The 26,049-nt window shown below is 38.3% G+C and overlaps 1 protein-coding gene and 2 non-coding genes across 6 annotated transcripts in view; 1 reads left to right on the top strand and 2 right to left on the bottom strand.

The window, feature by feature from the left end:
• WAPL (WAPL cohesin release factor) overlaps nucleotides 1–26,049 on the top strand; it is a 77,011-nt gene that overhangs the window by 9,226 nt on the left and 41,736 nt on the right. For 3 of the 4 annotated variants that reach the window (XM_061405549.1, XM_061405550.1, XM_061405552.1), the window contains exons 3-4: nucleotides 14,284–15,324; nucleotides 17,287–17,405. In XM_061405549.1, the coding sequence (XP_061261533.1) occupies nucleotides 14,284–15,324; nucleotides 17,287–17,405 (1,160 nt within the window). The remainder of the gene's footprint in view (nucleotides 1–14,283; nucleotides 15,325–17,286; nucleotides 17,406–26,049) is intronic. The other variant, XM_061405551.1, reaches the window with a different exon arrangement.
• LOC133240802 (U6 spliceosomal RNA) lies at nucleotides 9,927–10,029 on the bottom strand. Its single transcript, XR_009734400.1, has one exon. It is a non-coding gene; the product is annotated as a U6 spliceosomal RNA (small nuclear RNA).
• LOC133240791 (U6 spliceosomal RNA) lies at nucleotides 22,615–22,721 on the bottom strand. The gene has a single exon (XR_009734389.1). It is a non-coding gene; the product is annotated as a U6 spliceosomal RNA (small nuclear RNA).

Here is a 26,049-nt window from a genome sequence, read left to right as displayed (position 1 = left end):
GGGCATGAGCCCCAGGTGTATGTGATGTGCTGATCACTGAGCCTTGGATACTCTGGACTTAAAAGCTGTGGGGTGAGAGGGGGCAGTGGATTGTTGAGTAGAAGATGGGAAAGAAGTATAGGTACATTTTGAGTGTTACAGTACAGGAGGAGGTAGATGGCAAGTTTGCATTTTAATTTATCCGTCAGGGTCCCAACTGGAAACATGGCATGCCCCAGTTAGGCTCTTAACCGGAGATTTATTTTTGTAATGGTTAATTACAAAGGTGTGTGAGGAATGTTAGGGAAAGCCTAGCCTGGGTTAGGTGCATTGAAGCTCTTCTGTGGTGGGTCCCTCTTCCCACCTCCAACCCTGGCATCCACTGATCAGTCTTCTGCCCCTGTAGCTTTGTTTTTTCCAATATTTCCTATACAAAGGGTCATTCAGTATGTAGCAATTTCAGCCTGGCTTTTTATTTAGCATAATACTTTTAAAGAGTATTCCATATTGTGTGAATCAGTATTTTTATCGTTGAGTAGTATTCCATTGTATATACCATAACCTATTCACTATTTGAAAGACATTTTGACATTTGACATGTGGGATCTTAGTTCCCCAGCCACAGATCCAACCCATGACCCCTGCATTGGAAGCATGGAGTCACATTAAAAACGTGAGAGGAAGTTTTTCTTTAACAACCAGAAGATTTACAGCACCCTTTTTCTTTTTTGAAATTGTGGGTTTTTTTTTTTTTTTGGCCATGTGGCATGTGGGACCCCTGTGCCTTGGAAATGTGGAGTCTTAACTGCTGGACCGCCAGGGAAATCCCTTGAAATTGTATTTCTGTCCCACTTCCCCTTTAGGATTTTACCCTAATGAACATGTCTGTTAATGGTCATCTCTTCATAATTTTGTAGTACATACATTTTTTGTGTATAAGTTTGTGTGCTAAGTCACTTCAGTTGTGTCTGACTCTTTGTGGACCATAGCCAACCAGGTGCCTTTGTCCGTGGGATTCTCCAGGCAAGAAAACTGAAGTGGGTTGCTGTGTCCCCCTCCAGGAGATCTTCACCTAGGGATGGACCTGCATCTCTTACGTCTCCTGCATTGGCAAGTGGGTTCTTTATCACTAGTGCCACTTGGGAAGCCCCATATATAAGTTTAAATGTAAACTTTTAAGAATTTTTGTGATTCTAATGTTCAAAGTATTTGAAAATTCTTCTAGATTATCACCACAATTATGAGTGTATAATTGATCAAATTAGTGTTAAATTGATTAACTATTAGAGTATAATTAGTCAACCGCATTTTAAAGGCAAAGTTTATTGGAAATGTACCTCTTAATGGTATGGGTAAAGCTGTTTTCAATTAGTTCATGTATATATGGATAAATATTGCTGGAATTAAGAAAAAGCTCTGACATCAGTCTGTTCCTATTTTTTAATACATATAAATATGGAGGTACTATATTAATAAAAAATAAGAGTGGAAAGAATTTTGCTATAGTAGTTTCTATTCGGAAAGCAATAAATAATTAGAACCACCTGACATGCAATGGATTTGTTTCCAGGACATTAAAGTAACTCAGTTATTAAGCATGGATGCCAGTAATGTATCATATTATTTCTTTACTGTCATGCCAGAGTAGGAGCAATGTTCATAGTAAGATTAGGGATAAGTGAGTGATATGCCATTATTTGTAATGTGGGAGAATAATTATTAATCCCAGGTGGGTTGGTACATCAGTTTTTGGACCACAGTATATGAGAAAGGTGGGGATTTAGAAATGCATGTCCCTAAAACTTGGGCTTCCCTAGTGGCTCAGTGGTAAAGAATCTGCCTGCCAGTGCGGGAGCCATAGGAGACACTGGTTTGATCCCTGAGTTGGGAAGATCCCCTGGAGGAGGAAATGGCAACCCACTCCTGTATTCTTGCCTGGAGAGTCCCATGGACAGAGGAGCCTGGTGGGCTACAGTCCATGGGTTCTAAGTTGGACACAACGAAGTGACTGAGCACACGTGCACATAAGGAAGACGGGGATTTAGAGATGAATGTCCCTAAAATTTAATTGTGCCTTTGTATGTTTTGGCATGCCTTTCTGTAACTCCAGAAGTCTCTGTATATAGTTGAAAGAGTTAATTTTCTGTGTGGCTCATTGGTTGAGGACTGACTTGGGTATGTGGATGTGTTCCCTATTCTTCTGCAAGGGTGGGCAGAGATAGGCAGCTTGAGCAGGAGGCCATGGGAACAAACAAGCTTCTTGGCGTGTGGGTGGGCAGTGGCAGTGGGCCATGAGGTTCTCCGTGGGCAGCTGTTGATAGGGAATGAGAATTGAGTTGGACTGTTCTGTGTAGTGGGCCCAGCTGAATGGTTCTTTTGGAGTTGTTTTATCTTTAACATTACATACAGACTTTGTGTTTGATAGGTATGTTTTATAAATAATTAAAAAATTATAAAACATAATTGAAATCACCACTTGAAATACTTAGCATTTTTTTCAAGTACTTTTTACTTTCCAAATCTTTGAGTAAAACTGATCCACTGAGGAAGTGTGCCATATTTTTCCTTTGACTTCTTAGGTGCCCCTTATAAGTAGCCACACACCTTTGTTGACAGTGAAAAATCAATTTCCATTCATAGAAGCATGCTGTTGACAGTTTCTTATGTATATTTTCATAATCTTCAATATGCACAGCATGTAAATCTATATATCCCTAAAAATATAAACACATAGATGACAGTGTGGTATACACGTGTGTATACTGTGTATGTATGTGTGTACGGAAAAATCATTAAGATATACACATCAGTATTTATAAAATGTACCTTTTCTTCATGGTTTTCTGTTATATGAATATACCATACTTAAGTCTCTTAGGAATAGTTTGGCTGTTTTGTGGTCATTTGCTATTAACTAAGAAATGCTATATGGAACATCATTCTACTTTCATGTTTGAGCATCATGTTCTCATATATAATGGTAGAAGATGTTTCTAGAAGTGGACTTGAAATAGCATACATATTTAAATATTCAGCTGATATTGCAATATTTCCCATTGACACTGGCTTTTTTCCCCTAGCATTATTCTATTGAACTTTGGAGTTTATCTAGCTGAAAGATAGAAAAAATATCTTCTTTATTTTGGGGGTTTAATTTTTTTCTACTTTAGAATATGTGAAGTTTTATTTTTTTTTAATGTAAATAAAATTATCTGCACATGGTACAAAATTACAGTGGTTAAAAGCTTCCCCACCTCCTTTTTCCAGTTGTGCCGGTTGTTCTTGGAGGGATTGACCATTCATAGTTCCTTTTGTTACCCTTTCTGACATATGCTGTGTATCTACAAGAAGTTCAAGCAGTTACAAATTTGTGTGTGTGTTAGATCTACAAAATGATGACTTGGTGTTTAATACCTTGCTTTTTCACTTAATATGTATCGGGAATAAGTCTCTGTCAAAATATGGAAGTTTTCTTTCAGGCCTCCTTCTCTTTTTTATTTAAAAATACCGTTGCATTCATGGTATGTCAATTCCCCCTATGTTTTTTGTTTTTGTTTTTTTTGTAATTTCCTAGCCAGTTCCTTGTAGAGGTCAGACTTTGGGTTGTTTCCAGTGTTTTTGTTTTCTTTAAAAAGTTGCTTTATTTTTTAGACAGTAAACAGCACTTAATAACTGTGTGGCTGTTAACTGTCTAGCAACTGAAATCTACTGTCCCTCATGTGCAGAATGGGAGACAGGTTTACATTTCTTTATCTGAAACATTTTAGGCCAAATCTGTCTTGGAATTGGGGTTAGTTTGGAATTATAAAGTATGTTTTTTTAATATGAACCCCCATCAGGTGCCTGGCAGCACTCTATTCAAAGACAAGTTTTATTCAGAAAAAGAAAATACTATCAATAGCCTTACTTAAATGAGGTCAGGTTTTGCTTCAAAAGGCATTATCAGAAAACTTTGTTTTCAGAGCTTTTTGGATGTTGCAGTTGTGGATAAAGGCTTGTGAACTTGTAATAGTACCTACATCAGATGGTTGCTATGAGATCAAATGAATTAATGGGTGGAAAGTATTTGGGACAGTACCAGGCACATACTGAGGGCTTAGTAAGTATAAATATAGTTCAGCTTTGTTTTACTTTCTTTTTCCAGCTTTATTGAGATATAATTAATATATAATGTTTACTCTTGATTTTTAATTGTGGATGAAGTTGAGTATCTTTTCATAAGTTACTGATTCATTCTATTTCTTTTTCTATTGATCTTTGTGTCTATACCTGCTTTTTCTGCTGGAACATTGATTGACTTACTGATGCATAAGAATTCTTATGACACCACTATATTAAGGGAATAAGCCTTTTCTATTTCCCTAATGATTGATGATGATCATTTTCCATGCTTATTTTGGTATCAGTATAGTTTCTTTGATGTACCCTCATATTTCTTTGCTTATTTTTAATTGAGTTGCTTATTTTCTCATTGAACTTTAAGACTTCTTTATTTCCGATACAAGTATTGTATCAGACATTTATTGCAGATATTTTCTGAGTCTGTGATTTGTTTTTGCTTTCCCTTAACAGTGTTTTTTGCAGGGCAGAAGTTAGTTTTGATCAAGTCCCATTTTATCAAGTATTTCTGACAATAGAGTACACTCTCCTCCCTAGGCATCCCCTTCTTTAGACAGCTCTAGTTAATCTTTAATGCTGTTGCTTATCAGTCCTTATAGTTTGAATTGAATGATGTCTATAGGTTTAATAAGTTTGTTCCCTCTTTGCATGACAGCCATGGGCACCCCACTCCAGTACTTTTGCCTGGAAAATCCCATGGACAGAGAAGCCTGGTAGGCTGCAGTCCATGGTGTCGCTAGAGTCGGACATGACTGAACGACTTCATTTTCCTTTTCACTTTCATGCATTGGAGAAGGAAATGGCAGCCCACTCCAGTGTTCTTGCCTGGAGAATCCCAGGGACGGGGGAGCCTTGTGGGCTGCTGTCTATGGGGTTGCACAGAGTCAGACATGATTGAAGCGACTTAGCAGCAGCAGCAGCAGCAGCAGCAGCAGGATAACAGGACCACTGACAAAATGTGGTTCACTGGAGAAGGGAATGGCAAACCTCTTCGGTATTCTTGCCTTGAGAACCCCATGAACAGTATGAAAAGGCAAAAAGATAGAACACTGAAAGATGAACTCCCCAAGTCAGTAGGTACACAATATGCTACTGGAGATCAGTGGAGAAATAACTCCAGAATGAAGAGATGGAGCCAAAGCAAAAACAGCATTCGGTTGTGGATGTGACTGGTGATGGAAGCAAGGTCCAGTGCTGTAAAGAGCAATATTGCATAGGAACCTGGAATGTTAAGTGGCAAATTGGAAATGGTCAAACAGGAAATCGCAAGAGTGAACGTCGACATTTTAGGAATCAGCGAACTAAAGTGGACTGGAATGAGTGAATTTATTTCAGATGACCATTATATCTACTACTGTTGGCAGGAATCACTTAGAAGAAACGGAGTAGCCATCATAGTCAAGAAGAGTCCAAAATGCAGTACTTGGATGCAATCGCAAAAACGACAGAATGATCTCTGTTTGTTTCCAAGGCAAACCATTCAGTATCACAGTAATCCAAGTGTATTCCCCAACCAGTAATGCTGAAGAAGCTGAAGTTGACCGGTACTGTGAAGACCTACAAGACCTTCTAGAACTAACACCCAAAAAAAGATGTCCTTTTCATTATAGGGGACTAGAACAAAAGTAGGAAATCAGGAAACACCTGGAGTAACAGGCAAATTTGGCCTTGGAGTACAGAATGAAGCAGGACAAAGGCTAATAGAGTTTTGCCAAGAGAACACACTGGTCATAGCAACAACCCTCTTCCAACAACACAGGAGAAGACTCTACACATGGACATCACCAGACGGTCAACACCGAAATCAGATTGAGTATATTCTTTGCAGCTAAAGATGGAGAAACTCTATAGAGTCAGCAAAAACAAGACTGGGAGCTGACTATGGCTCAGATCATGAACTCCTTACTGCCAAATTCAGACTCAAATTGAAGAAAGCAGGGAAAACCACTAGACCATTCAGTATGACCTAAATCAAATCCCTTATGATTATACAGTGGAAGTTGAGAAATAGATTCAAGGGATTAGGTCTGATAGAGTACCTGATGAACTGTGAACAGAGGTTCGTGACACTGTACAGGAGACAGGGATCAAGACCATCTCCAAGAAAAAGAAATGCAAAAAAGCAAAATGGTTGTCTGAGGTGGCCTTATAAATAGCTGTGAAAAGAAGTGAAAGCAAAGGAGAAAAGGAAAGATATACCCATTTGAATGCAGAATTCCAAAGAATAGTAAGGAGAGATAAGAAACCCTTCCTCAGTGCAAAGAAATAGAGGAAAATAATAGAATGAGAAAGACTAGAGATCTCTTCAAGAAAATTAGGGATTCCAAGGGAACATTTCATGCAAAGATGGGCTCAATAAAGGACAGGAATGGTGTGGACCTAACAGAAGCAGAAGATATTAAGAAGAGGTGGCAAGAATACACAGAAGAACTGTACAAAAAAGAGCTTCACGACCAAGATAATCACAATGGTATGATCACTTACCTAGAGCCAGACATCCTGGAATGCGAAGTCAAGTGGGCTTTAGCAAGCATTACTATGAACAAAGCTAGTGGAAGTGATGGAATTCCAGTCAAACTATTTCAAATCCTGAAAGATGATGCTGTGAAAGTGCTGCACTCATGCCAGCAAAATTGGAAAACTCAGCAGTGGCCACAGGACTGGAAAAGGTCAGTTTTCACTCCAGTCCCAAAGAAAGGCAATGCCAAAGAATGCTCAAACTACCACACAATTGCACTCATCTCACACGCTAGTAAAGTAATGCTCAAAATTCTCCAAGCCAGGCTTCAGCAATACGTGAACCGTGAACTTCCAGATGTTCAAGCTGGTTTTAGTAAAGGCAGAGAAACCAGAGATCAAATTGCCAGTGTCCGTTGAATCATCAAAAAAGCAAGAGTTCCAGAAAAACATCTGCTTTATTGACTATCCCAAAGCCTTTGACTGTGTGGATCATGACAAACTGTGGAAAATTCTGAAAGAGATGTGAATATCAGACCACCTGACCTGCCTCTTGAGAAATCTGTATGCAGGTCAGGAAACAACAGTTGGAACTGGACATGGAACAACAGACTGGTTCCAGATAGGGAAAGGAGTACGTCAAGCCTGTATAATGTTACCCTGCTTATTTAACTTACATGCAGAGTACATCATGAGAAATGCTGGGGTGGATGAAGCACAAGCTGGAATCAAGATCCCCGGGAGAAATATCAATAACCTCAGATATGCAGATGATACCACCCTTATGGCAGAAAGTGAAGAAGAGCTGAGGAGCCTCTTGATGAAAGTGAAAGAGAAGAGTGAAAAGTTGGCTTAAAGCTCCACATTCAGAAAGCTAAGATCATGGCATCTGGTCCCATCACTTCATGGCAAATAGATGGGGAAACAGTGTCAGACTTCATATTTTTGGGCACCAAAATCACTGCAGATGGTGATTGCAGCCATGAAGTTAAAAGATTGCTTGCTCCTTGGAAGAAAAATTATGACCAACCTAGACAGCATATTAAAAAGCAGAGACATTACTTTGCCAACAAAGTTCCGTCTAGTCAAGGCTATGGTCTTTCTGGTAGTCATGTATGCATGTGAGAGTTGGACCATAAAGAAAGCTGAGCACCAAAGAACTGATGCTTTTGAACTGTGGTGTTGGAGAAGACTCTTGAGAGTCCCTTGGACTGCAAGGAGATCCAACCAGTCCATCCTAAAGAAAACCAGTCCTGAATATTCTTTGTAAGGACTGATGCTGAAGCTGAAACTCCAATACTTTGGCCACCTGATGCGAAGAACTAACTCATTTGAAAAGACCCTGATGCTGGGAAAGATTGGGGGCAGTAGGAGAAGGGGACAACAGAGGATGAGATGGTTGGATGGCATCCCTGACTCAGTGGACATGAGTTTGAATAAACTCTGGGATTTGGTGATGGACAGGGAAGTCTGGTGTCCATGGGTCGCAAAGAGTCGGACATGACTGAGCGACTGAACTGAATTCAACTGAGGATAACTGTTAAGTTTAACTTTGTAGGTAATGTCAGAGTGGTGGTTCCTGGTTTTGCTACGACCAGTTGAAGTTGCTTTACGTTCTCCACAGTACTTGGCATTGTGAATTTTAACTCTTGGTGGTTTTGCAGTAGCATCTTATTATAGTTTTAATTTGCATCTTCCTAATAACTTACAAATTAAATGTCTTAATTTATTTTATATGTTTATTGAATATTCTTTTTGAAATCAAGGGAGTGATCAAATCGCTTGATACTTTTTTTTTTTTTTTTTATTGGATATCTTGTTGTTGAGTTGTAGGCATTGTAATTCCTCTGCCCCACTGGTCTGGGTAGTTCTCTTGAAAAACATTGTAGTTTTTAATCTTTTCTTTTTTTGTGGTTGTGGGGGGGCGGTGCACACTGCAGCATACAGGATCCTGGACTGGGAGGAAATTCCCTAAATAGTGGGGTTTTTTTTAAGTTTTTAATTGGAGTATAATTGCCTTACAGTGTTGTGTTAGTTTCTGCTGTACAACACAGTGAGTCAGCTACTAGCATACATGCACCCTCTCCGTCTGGAGCCTCCCCGCCTCCCCCTTGGGTTGCCCTCTAGGGCATCGTGGAGCACTGACTCCTGTGCTGTGCGGCAGCTTCACACAGGGACCTGCTTCACAGGTAGTGGGCGTCAGTGCTGCTCTCTCAGTTTGTCCTGCCCCCCCTTCCTGTTCTGTGTCCACAAGTCCATTCTCTGTGTCTGTGTCTCTGTTTCTGCCCGGCAGTTTCTACCATTTTTGCCCTCTATTTCTGCCATTTTTCTAAACTCCATATATATGCATTAATTATGATATATTTCTCTTTCTGACTTTACTCTTTATGACTGACTTTAGGGTCAGAGTATATGCCTGGTAGTGGGATTGCTGTGTCATATGGTAGTTTTATTTTTCATTTTTTTTTTTTTTAATTAACGATAATTCTAGTGATAACAGGTAAAGAGATCATTATTTGCTTTTTTTAAAAGGATAAAATTATTAAGCCTGAGGCTATTGTGACTGGAGTTGCAGCAAGCAAATTCATGACTAGGGACCCATGATTCCTAAGCAAGTTTGTGAATGGCAAGTTCAAGATAATATTAAACAGTAAACATACGCTTTACATCTGTTACCTTTGTAGACCTTTAAGAGGCCCAGCTGCTGTAGCATACATGGTAAAGTAAAGTGAAGTCACTCAGTCATGTCTGACTTTGTGACCCCATGGAGCCTACCAGGCTCCTCCACCCATGGGATTTTCCAGGCAAGAGTACTGGAGTGGGTTGCCATTTCATTCTCCATATTTTTTGTTTTTTAAGAAACGTCCATACTGTTTTCCTGGAGAAGGCAATGGCATCCCACTCCAGTACTCTTGCCTGGGAACTCCCATGGACGGAGGAGCCTCGTAGGCTGCAGCCCATGGGATCATGAAGAGTCGGACACGACTGTGCGACTTCACTTTCACTTTTCACTTTCATGCATGGGAGAAGGAAATGGCAACCCACTCCAGTGTTCTTGCCTGGAGAATCCCAGGGACGGGGGAGCCTGGTGGGCTGCTGTCTATGAGGTCGCACAGAGTCGGACACGACTGAAGCGATTTAGCAGCAGCAGCAGCATTCTGTTCTCCATAGTGGCTGTATCAATTTATATTCCCACCTACAGTGCAAGAGAGTTTCCTTTCTCCACACCTTCTCCAACATTTATTCTTTGTAGATTTTTTGATGATGCCCATTCTGATAATTGTGGTTTTGATTTGCATTTCTCTTATAATGAGTGATGTGGAGCATCTTTTCACATGTTTGATGGTGGTGCATCTTCTTTGGAGAAATGTAAAAATGTGGGGCACTTCACAAATTTACATGTCATCTTGTGCAGAGGCCATGCCAATCTCTCTATCTTTCCAATTTTAGTATATGTGCTGCCGAAGCGAGCACATTAATGGTTTTTTAATGGACATTTAATTTTGGTGAAATTTCTTTTGCTTTGGAGAAGGTAAAGAAGTTGAAGATAAATGATGTTTCAGAACATGTTATTGAATAGTCTTTCCCATAAAGATATGAAGTTCTACAGTTAACATATACTGATTTCCCACAGACATTTTGCTCCTTCCCTTGTCCTTTATCAGTTAAAAAATATATTTTGGAGTGTGTGAAAACTTGCTGAAATTATAGATACTCTCCCTGAAAACTGTGTGCACAGACATTTTTTTCATACAGTTTCATGAGATTTGTGGAAACCATGAAATCATTCATAAATCTCTAATCAAACCTCCCTTCCCACTTTTTAAGTATTTCAGCGTTCACTTCATCCATGGAAGCCTTAAATTATCCCACCTGAGTAATTTCCTTTATAAAACCATGTATACTCACATTATTTGGACACGACTGAAGCAACTTAGCAGCAGCAGCAGCAGATGTGTTTTTATTTTAAAAGGAATCCTCTATTTCCTTTCAAAATTAAGACTCTTAAGGAAATAGTAGACCTTTAATTAAACTTCTGTGTAAGGTTGCTTACTGTCTTTTAGATAAGCAGAATTAAGGTTAGAGAGGAAATAAGAGTTGCCAAATTTTTGCACATCTAATTACTGTCTTAGGTGTGTAGTTCGATACCATGTTTCTCAAATTCCAAATTCCATGTAGTCTTTACTATGCTAAATTCCCTCCCTCATATGCTACCTAATATATAAAAGACTGGGTAGATGCTAAAATCTAGTGACATTAAAAGGCATTTACTAAGTATCTTTGAAGATGGTGCTAGGGTAAGTCTTCTTCTGAAAACTTTCTCCATAATCCAGTCTTCACCCTCTAGGTTAAGGAAAAACAGTAGGCTTTAAAATGTAATTTTGGAATCCTTGCTTGAAGCTGATAGACACAGGGTCTTAAGGAAATATTGATGAATGTACAGGTTAAATTCCACTAAGAAATGTCTCACTAAAAGGTTATTAAAAATATACTCTATATTTTGGCAGAGTTGTTACAATAGTTTGCATTTGTGTGGTGGTCTTTAACCTGCAAGTATCCGTAGTTACATTATCTTCTTTTATCTGTTCAAATTGTCTTTGAGACAGATTTTATTAGCTCATTTTTTCAGGTGAAGAAATTGTCCCCACTTCTTAGGGTGACTTGCCCAAGGTCATTTTAGCCAGTAAGTGGCAGAGCTGGCACTTACCCATTTAACTCCTGAACTTTATCTTTGCTAGAAATGCATTTCTGTTTACATAGCTGGTTTAGCTTAAAACAGAGTTAATACTTACCTTCTCTGTTAAAAAAAAGAGTTGAAGGTGTGTACTGGGTTGGACATTTGAACAAAGATAGATGAGTATGCTTTCTTGCTGAGGTGGTGTGAGTGAACCTGTTGGCATTTGGAAAAGAGTTTAGCCATCTAAGAACTGGAAATAAGGAAGATTTCCAAATAGAAATGTTACAGAAGCCCTAAAATTGTCTCAAGCCATTGTAAAAGAAAGAAAAGAGAAAAACAACCCAATTTTTACTCCCTTTCTCCCTGCCTTGATGTTTTGAGATATAACTTTATCTGACAGGGAAGCTGGGGTCCGTTTGAGGAGGCAGGATAGTTGAAAGTAATTGCTCTTTTGCATTTTAGAACAGGATAGCCTTGCTCTCTCTTCTGAAGGTGTAGTTGAGAATATTTGTTGAAGACATAAATGGTGAAGGACTGTAAAGTATTCGGTTTATATGTTAGAATACCGTTGTAGAAAACTTAGGTAGCTTTTCTTGTGCAGAGCTCTTTGTTGATTTACTTAGCTTTTATCTATGTAACATATTTCATAAATTTAAAAATTATAATATACTCTTATAATTCATCTGTAAGATTATGCTATGTAATTGAATACATGAATAAATTATATTTGCTAGTGACATAACTTTTAGTGACAGTACTTCATTCTATAGGGCTCTTTATTACTCTTTGGACTTGAATATATAAAGGTATGCTCACAACAGAGTTAGATTTACACATGAAAGGCAGCCCATGAGAATACTCTGATTTTAGGGGAAATGGGAGTGGTAAGTAAAACTTGAAGTAGTAGTTTTTAAAAATGTGAATAATAAAGTTTATTGTTATCATAAAACTTTTTTTGTCAAAAGGATGTTTTTACATAAAACAATTAGAAATAGCTTAAATAAATTTTGTAATATTAAGACAATACTGTGTAGCTATAAAAATGGTGTGGTATGATATTTGATGATATCTTATACACATCTTTGTAGCTAAGCATACAAAGCATTCCCATAGGCATTTGTTAGCAAATAATTCCATTAATAATGCTGTAAAGTAGTATGGGTCAGTTGCTTCCCTTTTTAACAGAGGAAGAAATTGAAAGCCTCAGGAAAACTCCCTAAGTTAAGGGTCTTCTCTGAGCCCTACATAAGTCTCCAGATTGAGCTACTAGTGCTCTTTCCACTTGTTATAAAAGCAGTGGTATCGTTTCTTAAGGTTTGGTTTTAAACTTGGCTTTGTTTCAGCCCCTTTTAAGAACGTATCAGATGTCAGTCAGCTATTAATTGTTAGCTTTTCAGTATTAGTGATACGATACTTCTGAGATTATGAAAACTAGAGTTCCTTGCCTTTGCCTGAGAAATATCTAAGAATAAAGCACGTATACCTGTAAATTAGATGCCTCCTAGAAGTAAGTAAATATAAATTACATTTACAACCATTGGGTAGCATTAAAAATTATATAGTGGATTCATGTAAAGCACCCCTTTGCTTGTATTTGATGGTTTGTTAATTGAGATTTGTAAAGGACTTTTATAAATGTAGTTTTGTTTTTGTTTTGTAACTATTAATTTATCATAAATATTGAACCTGGGTTTTTCTACCAACAAGTACTTGGAGAATTAATTGTAATACCAGTTTGAATCATATTTCCACCTCTTATTTAGAAAGATTAAAAAAATATTTCTGATGTCAAAATTAAAGACAACAAAAATGGATTCCCCAGCTATAAAATGAATAGGCAATTCATGATTTACCACTGGTTGATATGGATAAATACGGGCTTCCCTGGTGGCTCAGTGGTAAAGAATCTGCCTGCGGTGCAGAAGACGCAGGAGGTCCTGGGTTCTGTCTCTGGTTTGGGATGATTCCCCTGAAAGACTGCATGGCAGTCCACTGCGGTATTCTTGCCTGAAGAATCCCATGGACAGAGGAGCCTGACAGGCTACAGTCCATAGGGTACGAGTCAGATACGACTGAAGCAACTGAGCATGCAGCAGGATATGGATAAATAACCACTGTAGCCATGAAACTTAGGCATCAGAGGCACTGTTTTTAAAAAAGTGTTGAAATTATATGGCTTTCACGATTAGAAGAAGGAATGAAAAGCAGAGTTGACTACAGAAACCTGAATCTGGAACAGGTTTCTAGACAGAATTGACATGCCCTGTGGGCAGCTCTACTCTGGAGAAATAGGCATTGCCAGAATGTCTTCATTAATTGTGTTACATTGTTTCATTTCATTTCAGTCACTCAGTCCTGTCGGACTCTTTGCGACCCCATGAATTGCAGCACGCCAGGCCTCCCTGTCCATCACCAACTCCCGGAGTTCACCCAAACTCATGTGCATAGAGTCGGTGATGCCATCCAGCCATCTCATCCTCTGTCATCCCCTTCTCCTCCTGCCCCCAATCCCTCCCAGCATCAGAGTCTTTTCCAATGAGCCAACTCTTCGCATGAGGTGGCCAAAGTACTGGAGTTTCGGCCTCAGCATCAGTCCTTCCAATGAACACCCAGGACTGGTCTCCTTTAGGATGAACTGGTTGGATCTCCTTGCAGTCCAAGTTACATTGTTTAGGTTCTACTAAATAATTTTTAGTTTAAGCATTTTTGTTTGAAAAATCCATTGTACCTCTGAGAAGGTTTGACTGTGTGTATGTCATTGAATTGATCCTGTTGTTTAACACTGCTGAAATCTCTTTAATTGAGGGTAACAATTTTAAGGGACTTGGATACCTAGGGAGAGGTCAGTAGAAGACATGAGAGCTATATACTGAAAAGGTAGAAGAATAAATTGTCAGATACATAAACATTTATTTTTTCCACAATTTAAAATTATTACAGTTATTTCAAAATTAAATGACTTCTTTTAATTAACCAAATGTCCCTTTAATTAACTTTTACATTGATACCACTCATATTTTTATCCTTTGACCTATTTTTCATTTTTATAGATAAAGTGGAGAACTTTAGTGAAGAACATGAAAAGAATAGTCACCATATTTACAAAAATGCTGAAGACAGTACTAAGAAACACAATGCAGAAACTACAGTGGCTTCTGGATACAAAGCTGATGAAATCAAGGAAAATGATACTTGGAATTCCCAACTTGGGAAAAGGTCAGAATCGCCATCAGAAACATCATCAATCAAGGGATCTGTAAGAACTGGTTTATATGAATGGGATAATGATTTTGAAGATAGCAGATCCGAAGATTGTATTTTAAATCTGGATAGTGATCCTCTTTTGGAGATGAAGGATGAGGATTTTAAAAATCGGTTGGAAAATCTAAATGAAGCCATTGAGGAAGACATGATGCAAAGTGTTCTTAGGCCAAGCAACTGTAGGACGTACTGTAGGGCCAATAAAGCAAAATCCTCACAAGGAGCGTCGAGTTTTGATAAGCTAATGGACGGCACCAGTCAGGCCTTAGCCAAAGCAAACAGTGAATCTAGTAAAGATGGCCTGAATCAGGCAAAGAAGGGCAGTGTAAGCTGTGGGACCAGTTTTAGAGGGACGGTTGGACGGACTAGAGATTATACTGTTTTACATCCATCTTGCTTGTCAGTTTGTAATGTTACCATCCAGGATACTATGGAACGCAGCATGGATGAGTTCACTGCTTCAACTCCTGCAGATTTGGGAGAAGCTGGCCGGCTAAGAAAAAAAGCAGATATTGCAACATCTAAGACCACTACTAGATTTCGACCTAGTAATACTAAATCTAAAAAGGATGTTAAACTTGAATTTTTTGGTTTTGAAGATCATGATGAGACAGGAGGTGATGAGGGAGGTTCTGGGAGTTCTAACTACAAAATTAAATATTTTGGCTTTGATGATCTCAGTGAAAGTGAAGATGATGAAGATGATGACTGTCAGGTGGAAAGAAAGACAAGCAAAAAAAGAACTAAAACAGCTCCATCACCCTCCTTGCAGCCTCCTCCAGAAAGCAATGATAATTCCCAGGACAGTCAGTCTAGTTCTAATAATGCAGGTAAGACTTAAAAAAAAATAAATTTGTTTTTCAGGCTTAAATAATAGTTACTTAGTTTTCTCCTTGATAGCTTATAACTTGTTACTACATTTAACTTCAACAGAAGTACCTATTTAGTGCCAACGATTACCTTATCTAAAGATACAGCATTTTAAATGTAAATAAAGTCCTACCTTGTAAGGAACCAATTTGTAAATTGAGGAGTCTTTTCATATTTGTATTTTAATTCTGCCATTGGCACTTGAGAATTTTTAAATAGTGTATATTTGTGTGTATACAGAGATACCAAACATCTTGATGTTTTAGTTTTGAAAAACTAAACCCAATGGAGACAGAGGATAGACTTTGGTCATATAGAATTCTATTGATATTAGATGGTTGAAATGAGGGAAATACCTTGAATTTATAAAGTTAAGATTAAATCTTAAGGATCACCCTTGTAAGTTGACTTAATAAAATTGAAAGATGCTAACTAAAATGTTTTTACATTCTTATCAGTGAAATTAATTTGTCCCTTAAGATAGTAGGACTCGTAATGACTTGAGGATTGATAGTCTTCACTGAAAGACAAAAGAAATAGGTTAGCCTTGCTATGAGTAAATCACTACTTGACAAGAAAATTATGATGTGAATTGACTGTTGAGGAAGAGTATGTGAAAGCCTCTGTGATACAGGGGCTTATATTTATTTATATTTAACCAAATACATTTTTCTTATATTGGTTTTCTTGTTAAAGCTTTTGTCCTTTTAGGGTCACAGAACAAGAATCATGGTGAATTAGAGCTATCATGGTGTTTCTGTGTATAGATTCTCTCATAGAGTATGTCATACTTGAGACTACTTAGCATTTTGCTTCAGTTGACCTAAAAATAATTTTGCTAGATTAGAATCATTATTTTCAAAACTAGAATTATACAGGAGTACCCCCTAGCAGCCTGCCTTACTCCCCACTAGAAAAAATAAGACTATTTTCAGAATTCATCCCATGTTGTCTTGAATCCCTTCTGAAGAAATGAAGTCTGCTGCATCTTTGCTAGTCACTTGAGCTATGACTGGGCAGACAGCTTTACATTTGCTTTCTCAGGAGGATGATTAGTAACTGAATACTGAAACCTGAACTCCTGTCCTGCTACAACCTACTTAGTTAGCTTCTGTGCTAACCTTGATAGCAAGTTATCCTAAATCATTAGACTCCCTTTCAGAAACATCAAGTTGGTACCAAATAACATTTAAAAATTAGAGACCATTTGATTGATACATTCTAAGTTGGAATCTAAGTCTTCATACAGTGTGTGAAACAGCAGACAGTTTTAAGAGTTAGGATAGAGAAAAGTTTCCCTTTTTTTTCCCCCTCTTTTTTTTGTTTAGGCTAGGGAAAAAATACAATCTTTTGGAAATTAATCTGATCCTTTGGTTGGTTTTGTGAGAATGCCACAGACCATTGAACTACATTGTACTAGGTTATTCAGTATCTTTTGTCAAGGATAGCTATATCCTTTTTTTTTTTTTTTAATGTGGCTTCTGTAGATGTTAAGCAGGCATTCCTTGAAAGCCAACATGATTCAGTGTACTTTAATTCTAGAAAAATGTTACAGGTACATATCATCTGTTGGTGTGTGCATGTGTGTATTTTAAACTAGACTGCCAGTTTTACTGTTGAAGATAACAAGCAGTTGTATGAACATTGAAGAGCAAATTATTCTGGAAAAGAATTGATTTTGCTGATAAAATTGGAGCACATGCACTGCAACTAAGTTTCTGATTTTCTTCTAGAGTAGGGTACAAGCAGGGAGTGAGTATGGGAGAGTGAGAATAATATTGGAGTATTTCGTCAGCTATGTGTTGTTTTTATTTTATCTTTTCCTCCCCACAGTATGCTTCTTTCTCCCCCAAATGTTCATTAGTTGTCTGGTAGATAATTTGAAATAATAGAAAGCTAGCTAGTTTTGATTACCATTTCAGAAAACTTGGATTTTACAGAGGACTTGCCTGGTGTGCCTGAAAGTGTGAAGAAGCCTCCAAATAAACAAGGAGATAAATCAAAGGAAAATACCAGAAAGATTTTTAGTGGCCCCAAACGGGTAAGTAAAGCCCTGGCAGTCATTTGTATTATTTGTTGTTGGAGGGCTTAACTCTTAATTTTTTAATTTAAAAGTAACCAGCAAACATCATGGCAATATAATTTTGTCTTTCGAAGGCTATATGGAAGTCAGTTTGTAAAAGCATTGTTACCATGTTTTGAAGTGTGGTAAAACATACATAACATACTCTACTATTATATGCAAGTATACAATTCAGTGACATTTACCATTAACAAATAGCTCCATTAAACGATAACTCCACCTTGACCTGCCCAGCCTCTGGTAAACACTACTTTTCTGTCTCTGTAAGTTTCCCTATTCTAGGTAACTCATGTAAGTGGAGTCACACGATATTTGTTTGTGTCTGGCTTATTTCACTAAGCATTTGTTGTCCGGGTGTTCCATCCCTGTTGTAGGGATGTATCATATATCAGGATGTTTGTTTTTTATGGCTGAATAATATTACAATGAAACTAAGCCATGCCTGTGGGGCAACCCAAGGCGGGCGGGTCATGGTGGAGAGATCTGACAGAATGTGGTCCACTGGAGAAGGAAATGGCAAACCACTTCAGTATTCTTGCCTTGAGAACCCCATGAACAGTATGAAAAGGCAAAATGATAGGATACTGAAAGAGGAGCTCCCCAGGTCAGTAGAGGCCCAATATGCTACTGGAGATCCGTGGAGAAATAACTCCAGAAAGAATGAAGGGATGGAGCCAAAGCAAAAACAATACTCAGCTGTGGACGTGACTGGTGGTAGAAGCAAGGTCCGATGCTGTAAAGAGCAATATTGCATAGGAACCTGGAGTGTTAGGTCCATGAATCAAGGCAAATCGGAAGTGGTCAAACAAGAGATGGCAAGAGTGAATGTAGACATTCTAGGAATCAGCAAACTAAAATGGACTGGAATGGGTGAATTTAACTCAGATGACCATTATATCTACTACTGCGGGCAGGAATCCCTCAGAAGAAATGGAGTAGCCATCATGGTCAACAAAAGAGTCCGAAATGCAATACTTGGATGCAATCTCAAAAATGACAGAATGATCTCTGTTAGTTTCCAGGGCAAACCATTCAAGTAATCCAAGTCTATGCCCCAGCCAGAAACGCTGAAGAAGCTGAAGTTGAACGGTTCTATGAAGACCTATAAGACCTTTTAGAACTAATAACCAAAAAAGATGACCTTTTCATAATAGGTGACTGGAATGCAAAAGTAGGAAGTCAAGAAACACCTGAAGTAACAGGCAAATTTCGCCTTGGAATACGGAATGAAGCAGGGCAAAGACTAATACAGTTTTGCCAAGAAAATAACACTGGTCATAGCAAACACCCTCTTCCAACAACACAAGAGAGAAGACTCTACACATGGACATCACCAGATGGTCAACACCGAAATCAGATTGATTATATTCTTTCCAGCAAAGATGGAGAAGCCCTATACAGTCAGCAAAAACAAGACCAGGAGCTGACTGTGGCTCAGATCATGAACTCCTTATTACCAAGTTCAGACTTAAATTGAAGAAAGTAGGGAAAACCACTAGACCATTCAGGTATGACCTAAATCAAATCCCTTATGATTATACAGTGGAACTGAGAAATAGATTTAAGGACTAGATCTGATAGATAGAGTGCCTGATGAACTATGGAATGAGGTTCGTGACATTGTACAGGAGACAGGGATCAAGACCATCCCCATGGAAAAGAAATGCAAAAAAGCAAAATGGCTGTCTGTAGAGGCCTTACAAATAGCTGTGAAAAGAAGACAAGCAAAAAGCAAAGGAGAGAAGTAAAGATATACCATTTTAATGCAGACTTCCAAAGAATAGCAAGAAGAGATAAGAAAGCCTTCAGCGATCAATGCAAAGAAATAGAGGAAAACAACAGAATGGGAAAGACTAGAGATCTCTTCAAGAAAATTAGAGATACCAAGGGGACATTTCATGCAAAGATGGGCTCGATAAAGGACAGAAATGGTATGGACCTAACAAAAGCAGAAGATATTAAGAAGAGGTGGCAAGAATACACAGAACTGTACAAAAAAGATCTTCACAACCCAGATAATCCTGATGGTGTGATCACTGACCTAGAGCCAGACATCCTGGAATGTGAAGTCAAGTGGGCCTTAGAAAGCATCACTACGAACAAAGCTAGTGGAGGTGATGGAATTCCAATTGAGCTGTTTCAAATCCTGAAAGATAATGCTGTGAAAGTGCTGCACTCAGTATGTCAGCAAATTTGGAAAACTCAGCAGTGGCCACAGGACTGGAAAAGGTCAGTTTTCATTCCAATCCCAAAGAAAGGCAATGCCAGAGAATGCTCAAACTACCACACAATTGCACTCATATCACATGCTAGTAAAGTAATGCTCAAAATTCTCCAAGCCAGGCTTCAGCAATACGTGAACCGTGAACTTCCTGATGTTCAAGCTGGTTTTAGAAAAGGCAGAGGAACCAGAGATCAAATTGCCAACGTCTGCTGGATCACGGAAAAAGCAAGAAGAGAGTTCCAGAAAAATATCTATTTCTTCTTTATTGACTATGCCAAAGCCTTTGACTGTGTGGATCACAATAAACTGTGGAAAATTCTGAAAGAGATGGGAATGCCAGACCACCTGACCTGCCTCTTGAGAAATCTGTGTGCAGGTCAGGAAGCAACAGTTAGAACTGGACATGGAACAACAGACTGGTTCCAAATAGGAAAAGGAGTACGTCAAGGATGTATATTGTCACCTTGCTTATTTCACTTATATGCAGAGTACATCATGAGAAACGCTGGACTGGAAGAAACACAAGCTGGAATCAAGATTTCCGGGAGAAATATCAATAACCTGAGATACGTAGATAACGCCACGCTTATGACAGAAAGTGAAGAGGAACTAAAAAGCCTCTTGATGAAAGTGAAAGAGGAGAGTGAAAAAGTTGGCTTAAAGCTTAACATTCAGAAAACGAAGATCATGGCATCTGGTCCCATCACTTCATGGTAAATAGATGGGGAAACAGTGTCAGACTTTATCTTTTTGGGCTCCAAATTCACTGGAGATGGTGACTGCAGCCATGAAATTAAAAGACGCTTACTCCTTGGAAGGAAAGTTATGACCAACCTAGATAGCATATTAAAAAGCAGAGACATTACTTTGCCAACAAAGGTCCATCTAGTCAAGGCTATGGTTTTTCCTGTGGTCATGTATGGATGTGAGAGTTGGACTGTGAAGAAAGCTGAGCGCCAAAGAATTGATGCTTTTGAAATGTGGTGTTGGAGAAGACTCTTGAGAGTCCCTTGGACTCAAGGAGATCCAACCAGTCCATTCTGAAGGAGATCAGCCCTGGGATTTCTTTGGAGGGAATGATGCTGAAGCTGGAACTCCAGTACTTTGGCCACCTCACGCGAAGAGTTGGCTCATTGGAAAAGACTCTGATGCTGGGAGGGATTCGGGACAGGAGGAGAAGGGGACGACAGAGGATGAGATGGCTGGATGGCATCACTGACTCAATGGACGTGAGTCTGAGTGAACTCCGGGAGTTGGTGATGGACAGGGAGGCCTGGCGTGTTGCAATTCATGGGGTCTCGAAGAGTCGGACACGACTGAGTGACTGAAGTGAAGTGAATATTACAGTGTATGTGTATACCACATTTTGTTTATTTACTCATCTGTAGATGGACACTTGGGTGGTTCTCACTTTTTGGCTGTTTTGAGTCACCTGCTTTCAATTGATTTGGATACTTAGGATTGGAATTTTTAGGACATATGGTAGGTCTGTTTTTTTTTTTTTTTTTAAAGTGTTTATCGGGCTGTGCTGGGCCCTTCACTGCTGTGTGAGCTTCAGCGGTGGCAGGCAGGGGCTCCTGCCTAGTTGCAGTGTACGCGTTCCTCACTGAAGAGCTCTCCTTGAGGAGCATGTGCTCTAGTGTTCAGGCTTCAGTAGTTGTGTCATGTGGGCTCAGCAGTTGTGGCGCCTGGACCACAAGTAGTTGTCCCGCAGCATGTGGGATCTTCACGGACCAGGTGTTGGTGCCTTCTGGCATTGACAGGCAGATTCTTTACCACTGCGCCACAAGGGACGCCCAGGTCTGTGTTTTACTGCCAGACTTGTCCACCTTGACTGAACCGTTTTTATATTCTGAGTGCATAAGGTTTCCAATTTTTCCACATCATTACCAACATATTATTGTCTGAGTTTTCTGATAATAGCTATCCTCATGTGTGGGAAATAGTATCTCATTGTGGTTTGATTTGTATTTTACTAATTAATGATGTTGAGCATCTTTTCATGTTCTTACTGGACATTTGTACACCTTTTTAGAGAAATGTCTATTTAGTGCCCAATTTTTAATTGTTTGGTTTTTTGTTGAGTTATAGGAGCTCTTTATATACTAATGCCTCATTAGATACATAATTTGCACATAAATGTTCCTGTACTGTGAGTTGTCTCTTTATGTTCTTGATAGTGTGCTTTAATATCAGTGAAGTCCAATTTATCTTTTTTTTTCGTTACACACACTTTTGGTGTCATATTTAAAATCATTGTGAGATTGAATGTCTACCTTTTCACCTGTGTTTTCTTCTAAGTTTTATAGTTTTAAGTTTTACATTTAGGTCATTGATTCATTTTGAGTTAATTTTTGTATATAGTGTTAAGGGTAAGTTCATTCTTAGGCATTTTATAAGTCTTTTTTTTTTATCTTTTATTTATTTTTAGTTTTTTAAAATTTTATTTTATTTAACTTTACAATATTGTATTGGTTTTGCCATATATCAAAATGAATCTGCCACAGGTATACATGTGTTCCCCATCCTGAACCCTCCTCCCTTCTCCCTCCCCATACCATCCCTCTGGGTTGTCCCAGTGCACCAGCCCCAAGCATCCAGTATCGTGCATCGAACCTGGACTGGCGACTTGTTTCATATATGATATTATACATATTTCAATGCCATTCTCCCAAATCATCCCACCCTTTCCCTCTCCCACAGAGCCCAAAAGACTGTTCTATACATCAGTGTCTTTTTTGCTGTCTCGTATACAGGGTTATTGTTACCATCTTTCTAAATTCCATATATATGCGTTAGTATACTGTATTGGTGTTTTTCTTTCTGGCTTACTTCACTCTGTATAATAGGCTCCAGTTTCATCCACCTCATTAGAACTGATTCAAATGTATTCTTTTTAATGGCTGAGTAATACTCCATTGTGTATATGTACCACAGCTTTCTTAAAATATGAAACGCTTAACGAATTTGCGTGTCATCCTTGCGCAGGGGCCATGCTAATCTTCTCTGTATCGTTCCAATTTTAGTATATGTGCTGCCAAAGCGAGCACTATAAGTCTTTTAAATATGGTCCTGCATAGGTATTGAGAATAATTTGCTTGACTTTACCCTTGTATTGAAAAATTCCTTTACTTAAATAGTGTATATAATGTCATTGTAGTTTTGTTATTGTAGATTGAACTACTTTTAAGCAACTAAAAAATGAGCGTGTCTATATTATCTGGCCTCATTTTATTTTTAATTCTTTTACCTCTGAAGAGCCAGTTAGGAATCTTTTCAGAGTGATTGTGTTATACTTTTGTACCGCCATGTACCCACCTCCCAGCAGGGGGAAAAAAAGTGCTTAATGCTAATTTCAATGGCGCTAACTTGCTCTGGAGCCAGGGGCTATGGTAGTGTGGTGTAATGACTGTGGTCCTTAATTTTTAGGTGAGTGTTTGATTTCTAAAATTGTGTATGGCATGTGTTGATTTCTAGTGTGAAAGTTACCACATTTTTTGGTCTCAGGACTACAGTCTTAAAAATTTTACTGAGAATCCCAGAGCGATTTTGATTATATATGTTACTGTTTACCAGTATTTACCAAGTTAAAAATGAAAACGTATATCAAAGATACTTATAATTCACTTAAAATAATAATAATGATCCGTTATTAATGTAGCATTTTAGTGAGAATTATTTTCTTAAAACAAGAAGTGAGATGAGTAGCAGTGTTTTACGTTTTTTGCAAATCTTTTCATATAGTTTGGCTTAATAAGACAGCTAGATTCTTCAGAATTGTTGTTGTTTAGTCACTGAGTTGTGTCTGACTTTTTTGTGACTCCATGCTGCAGCATGCCAGGATTCCCTGTCGTTCACCATCTCCTGAAGTTTGCTCAGCTCATGTCTGTTGAATTGGTGATGCCATTCAACCATCTATTTTCTTTTACCCCCTTCTCATCCTGTCCTCAGTCTAATGAGTTGGCTGTTTGCGTCAGGTGGCTGAAGTATTGGAGCTTCAGCATCAGTACTTCCAATGAATATTCAGGGTTGATTTCTGTTAATATTGATTGGTTTGATCTCTTTGCTGTCCAAGGGACTCTCAAGAATCTTCTCCAGCATTAAAATTCGGAACCTTCAGTTTTTTGCCACTGAGTCTTCTTTATGGTCCAGCTCTCACATCCATACATTGACACTGGAAAAAACATAGCTTGGATTATTCGGACCTTTATTGGCAAAATAATGTCTCTGCTTTTTAATAGGCTGTCTAGGCTTGTCACAGCTTTTCTTTCAAGGAGCAAGTGTCTTTTAATTTCATGGCTACAGCCACCATCTGCAATAATTTTGGACCCCAAGAAAATAAAGTCTGTCTCTGTTTCCATTGTTTCCCCATCTGTTCGCCATGAAGTGGTGGGACTGGATGTCATGATCTTCATTTTTTGAATGTTGAGTTTTAAGCCAGCCTTTTCATTTTATTTCACCTTCATCAAGAGGCTCTTTAGTTCCTCTTTGCTTTCTGTGATTAGAGTTGTGTCATCGTATGTCTGAAGTTGTTGCTATTTCTCCCAGCAGTCTTGATGCCAGTTTGTGGCTCAACCATCCCGGCGTTTTGCATGATGTACTCTGTATTGTAAGTTAAATAAGCAGGGTGACAGTATACAGCCTTGACGTACTCCTTTCCCAATTTGGAACCAGTCTGTTGTTCCATGTCCAGTTCTTTTGCTTCTTGACCTGCATACAGGCTTCTCAGGAGGCAGGTAGGTGGTGTGTTATTCCCATCTCTTTTAAGGATTTTCCACAGTTTGTTGTGATTCACACAAAGGCTTTAGCATAGTCAATGAGGCAGAAGTAGATGTTTTTCTGGAATTCCTTGCGTTTTCTAAGATCTAACAGATGTCGGCAGTTGGATCTCTGGTTCTTTTTGGGATTAGCAGATGCAAACTAGTCTATTTAGGATGGATAAACAGCAAGGTTCTACTCTTTAGCCCAGGGAACTATATTCAGTATCCTGTGATAAACCATAATGGAAAAGAATATGAGAAAGAATATATATGTATAACTGAGTCACTTTGTTGTACCACAGAAAATAACACAGCATTGTAAATCAACTGTACGTCAATAAAAATTTTTTAAGAGACAGCTAGATTCTCATATCCTCTACATTCAGTACTTTTTATTATATTGTTTTAGTTGAAAAGTATGAAGACATTCTAGCCTAACAGTATTTTAAATAGCTTTTTCAGGTAATCATGGACATTCTGTTTTGCTACTACATCAAAACGCATCAAGCAGGAGTTACTTAAAGATTAAATGAAGCTTGGGATCTAAAACCATGCCAGTGAACTTTTCATACTGTTACATTAAAATCTATTGGTCTGTCCTGCTTTTGAATGAATCTTTTACACATGAGTGTTTTATAACATCATACACTGGTCTTTTGGAAAATACTGATTACACTGGTTTATCCCAGCTTTCATATGATGACACACTGTATTATACAGTATCAAAAATATCACTGTCAGACTGAAGCTGTCAGGTTCAAAATAGTAGATAAAGTTCTCCAAAATTTTAGTTTTTGCTTAAAAGTAGAAATTTTTTTCATTGGCAGAAAATACTTCAGGGAAAACGACTGGCAGTGACAGGCCTGCTTTGTTCATTTTTGAGAAAATGTCTGCCTGACACCAGGTCTGTGTAAGCAGTTTGTCAGTCTTTCACATAAACAACGGTGTTCAGAAGAAAAGTAGCTAGTTCAGCTTGAAACTTGAGCAGTAAATAGTGTTTTTTATTTGATACAACCACACTTTGTATGCAACAGGAGTGTTTTAGGTACACTGATTTTTTTCACATAGATCATTAGTGCACTTAAGGGTTACAATTTAATCAGTAATTTTACCTAATTCATCAAAGGCTTTTTTCTTATGTGACAGTGGCATTTTATTTTGATTGTTTATTTTTCTTTGGGGTGTAGGTGCTTTACAATGTATGTTAGTTTGAAACTGGCATTTTATTTTATAACTGGAGTATGTAGCATTGAAGAATATAATTACTTATATACAGTTCAGAGCCCCTACCTTGATTTATGCTAAGACATCAACAGCTTTACCCAGCATTGCTTTTGCACCATCCCTACAAATATCCACACAGTGAAAAGGGCAGATAACACATTATTTTTCTGAAAATGGATTTTTCTTTGTAGACGCTCTGAAAGTTTCCATAGACCATAGTTTGAAAACTTCTGATTTATAATATTCTACCTTATTTCCCCCTCCCTCAACTTTTTATTATGAAAAGTAAAATTTACACAAGATGTGAAAAAAGCAATGTGATGAATACCATATTCCTCTACCTAGATTGACCTCTCTAGTTGTTGTAATGACACACCAAGGCACCTTCCTCTCC

This window comes from Bos javanicus, chromosome 28 (assembly GCF_032452875.1).
Source record: "Bos javanicus breed banteng chromosome 28, ARS-OSU_banteng_1.0, whole genome shotgun sequence".
Lineage (NCBI taxonomy): Eukaryota > Metazoa > Chordata > Mammalia > Artiodactyla > Bovidae > Bos > Bos javanicus.
This window is presented reverse-complemented; position numbering and strand designations above follow the sequence as displayed.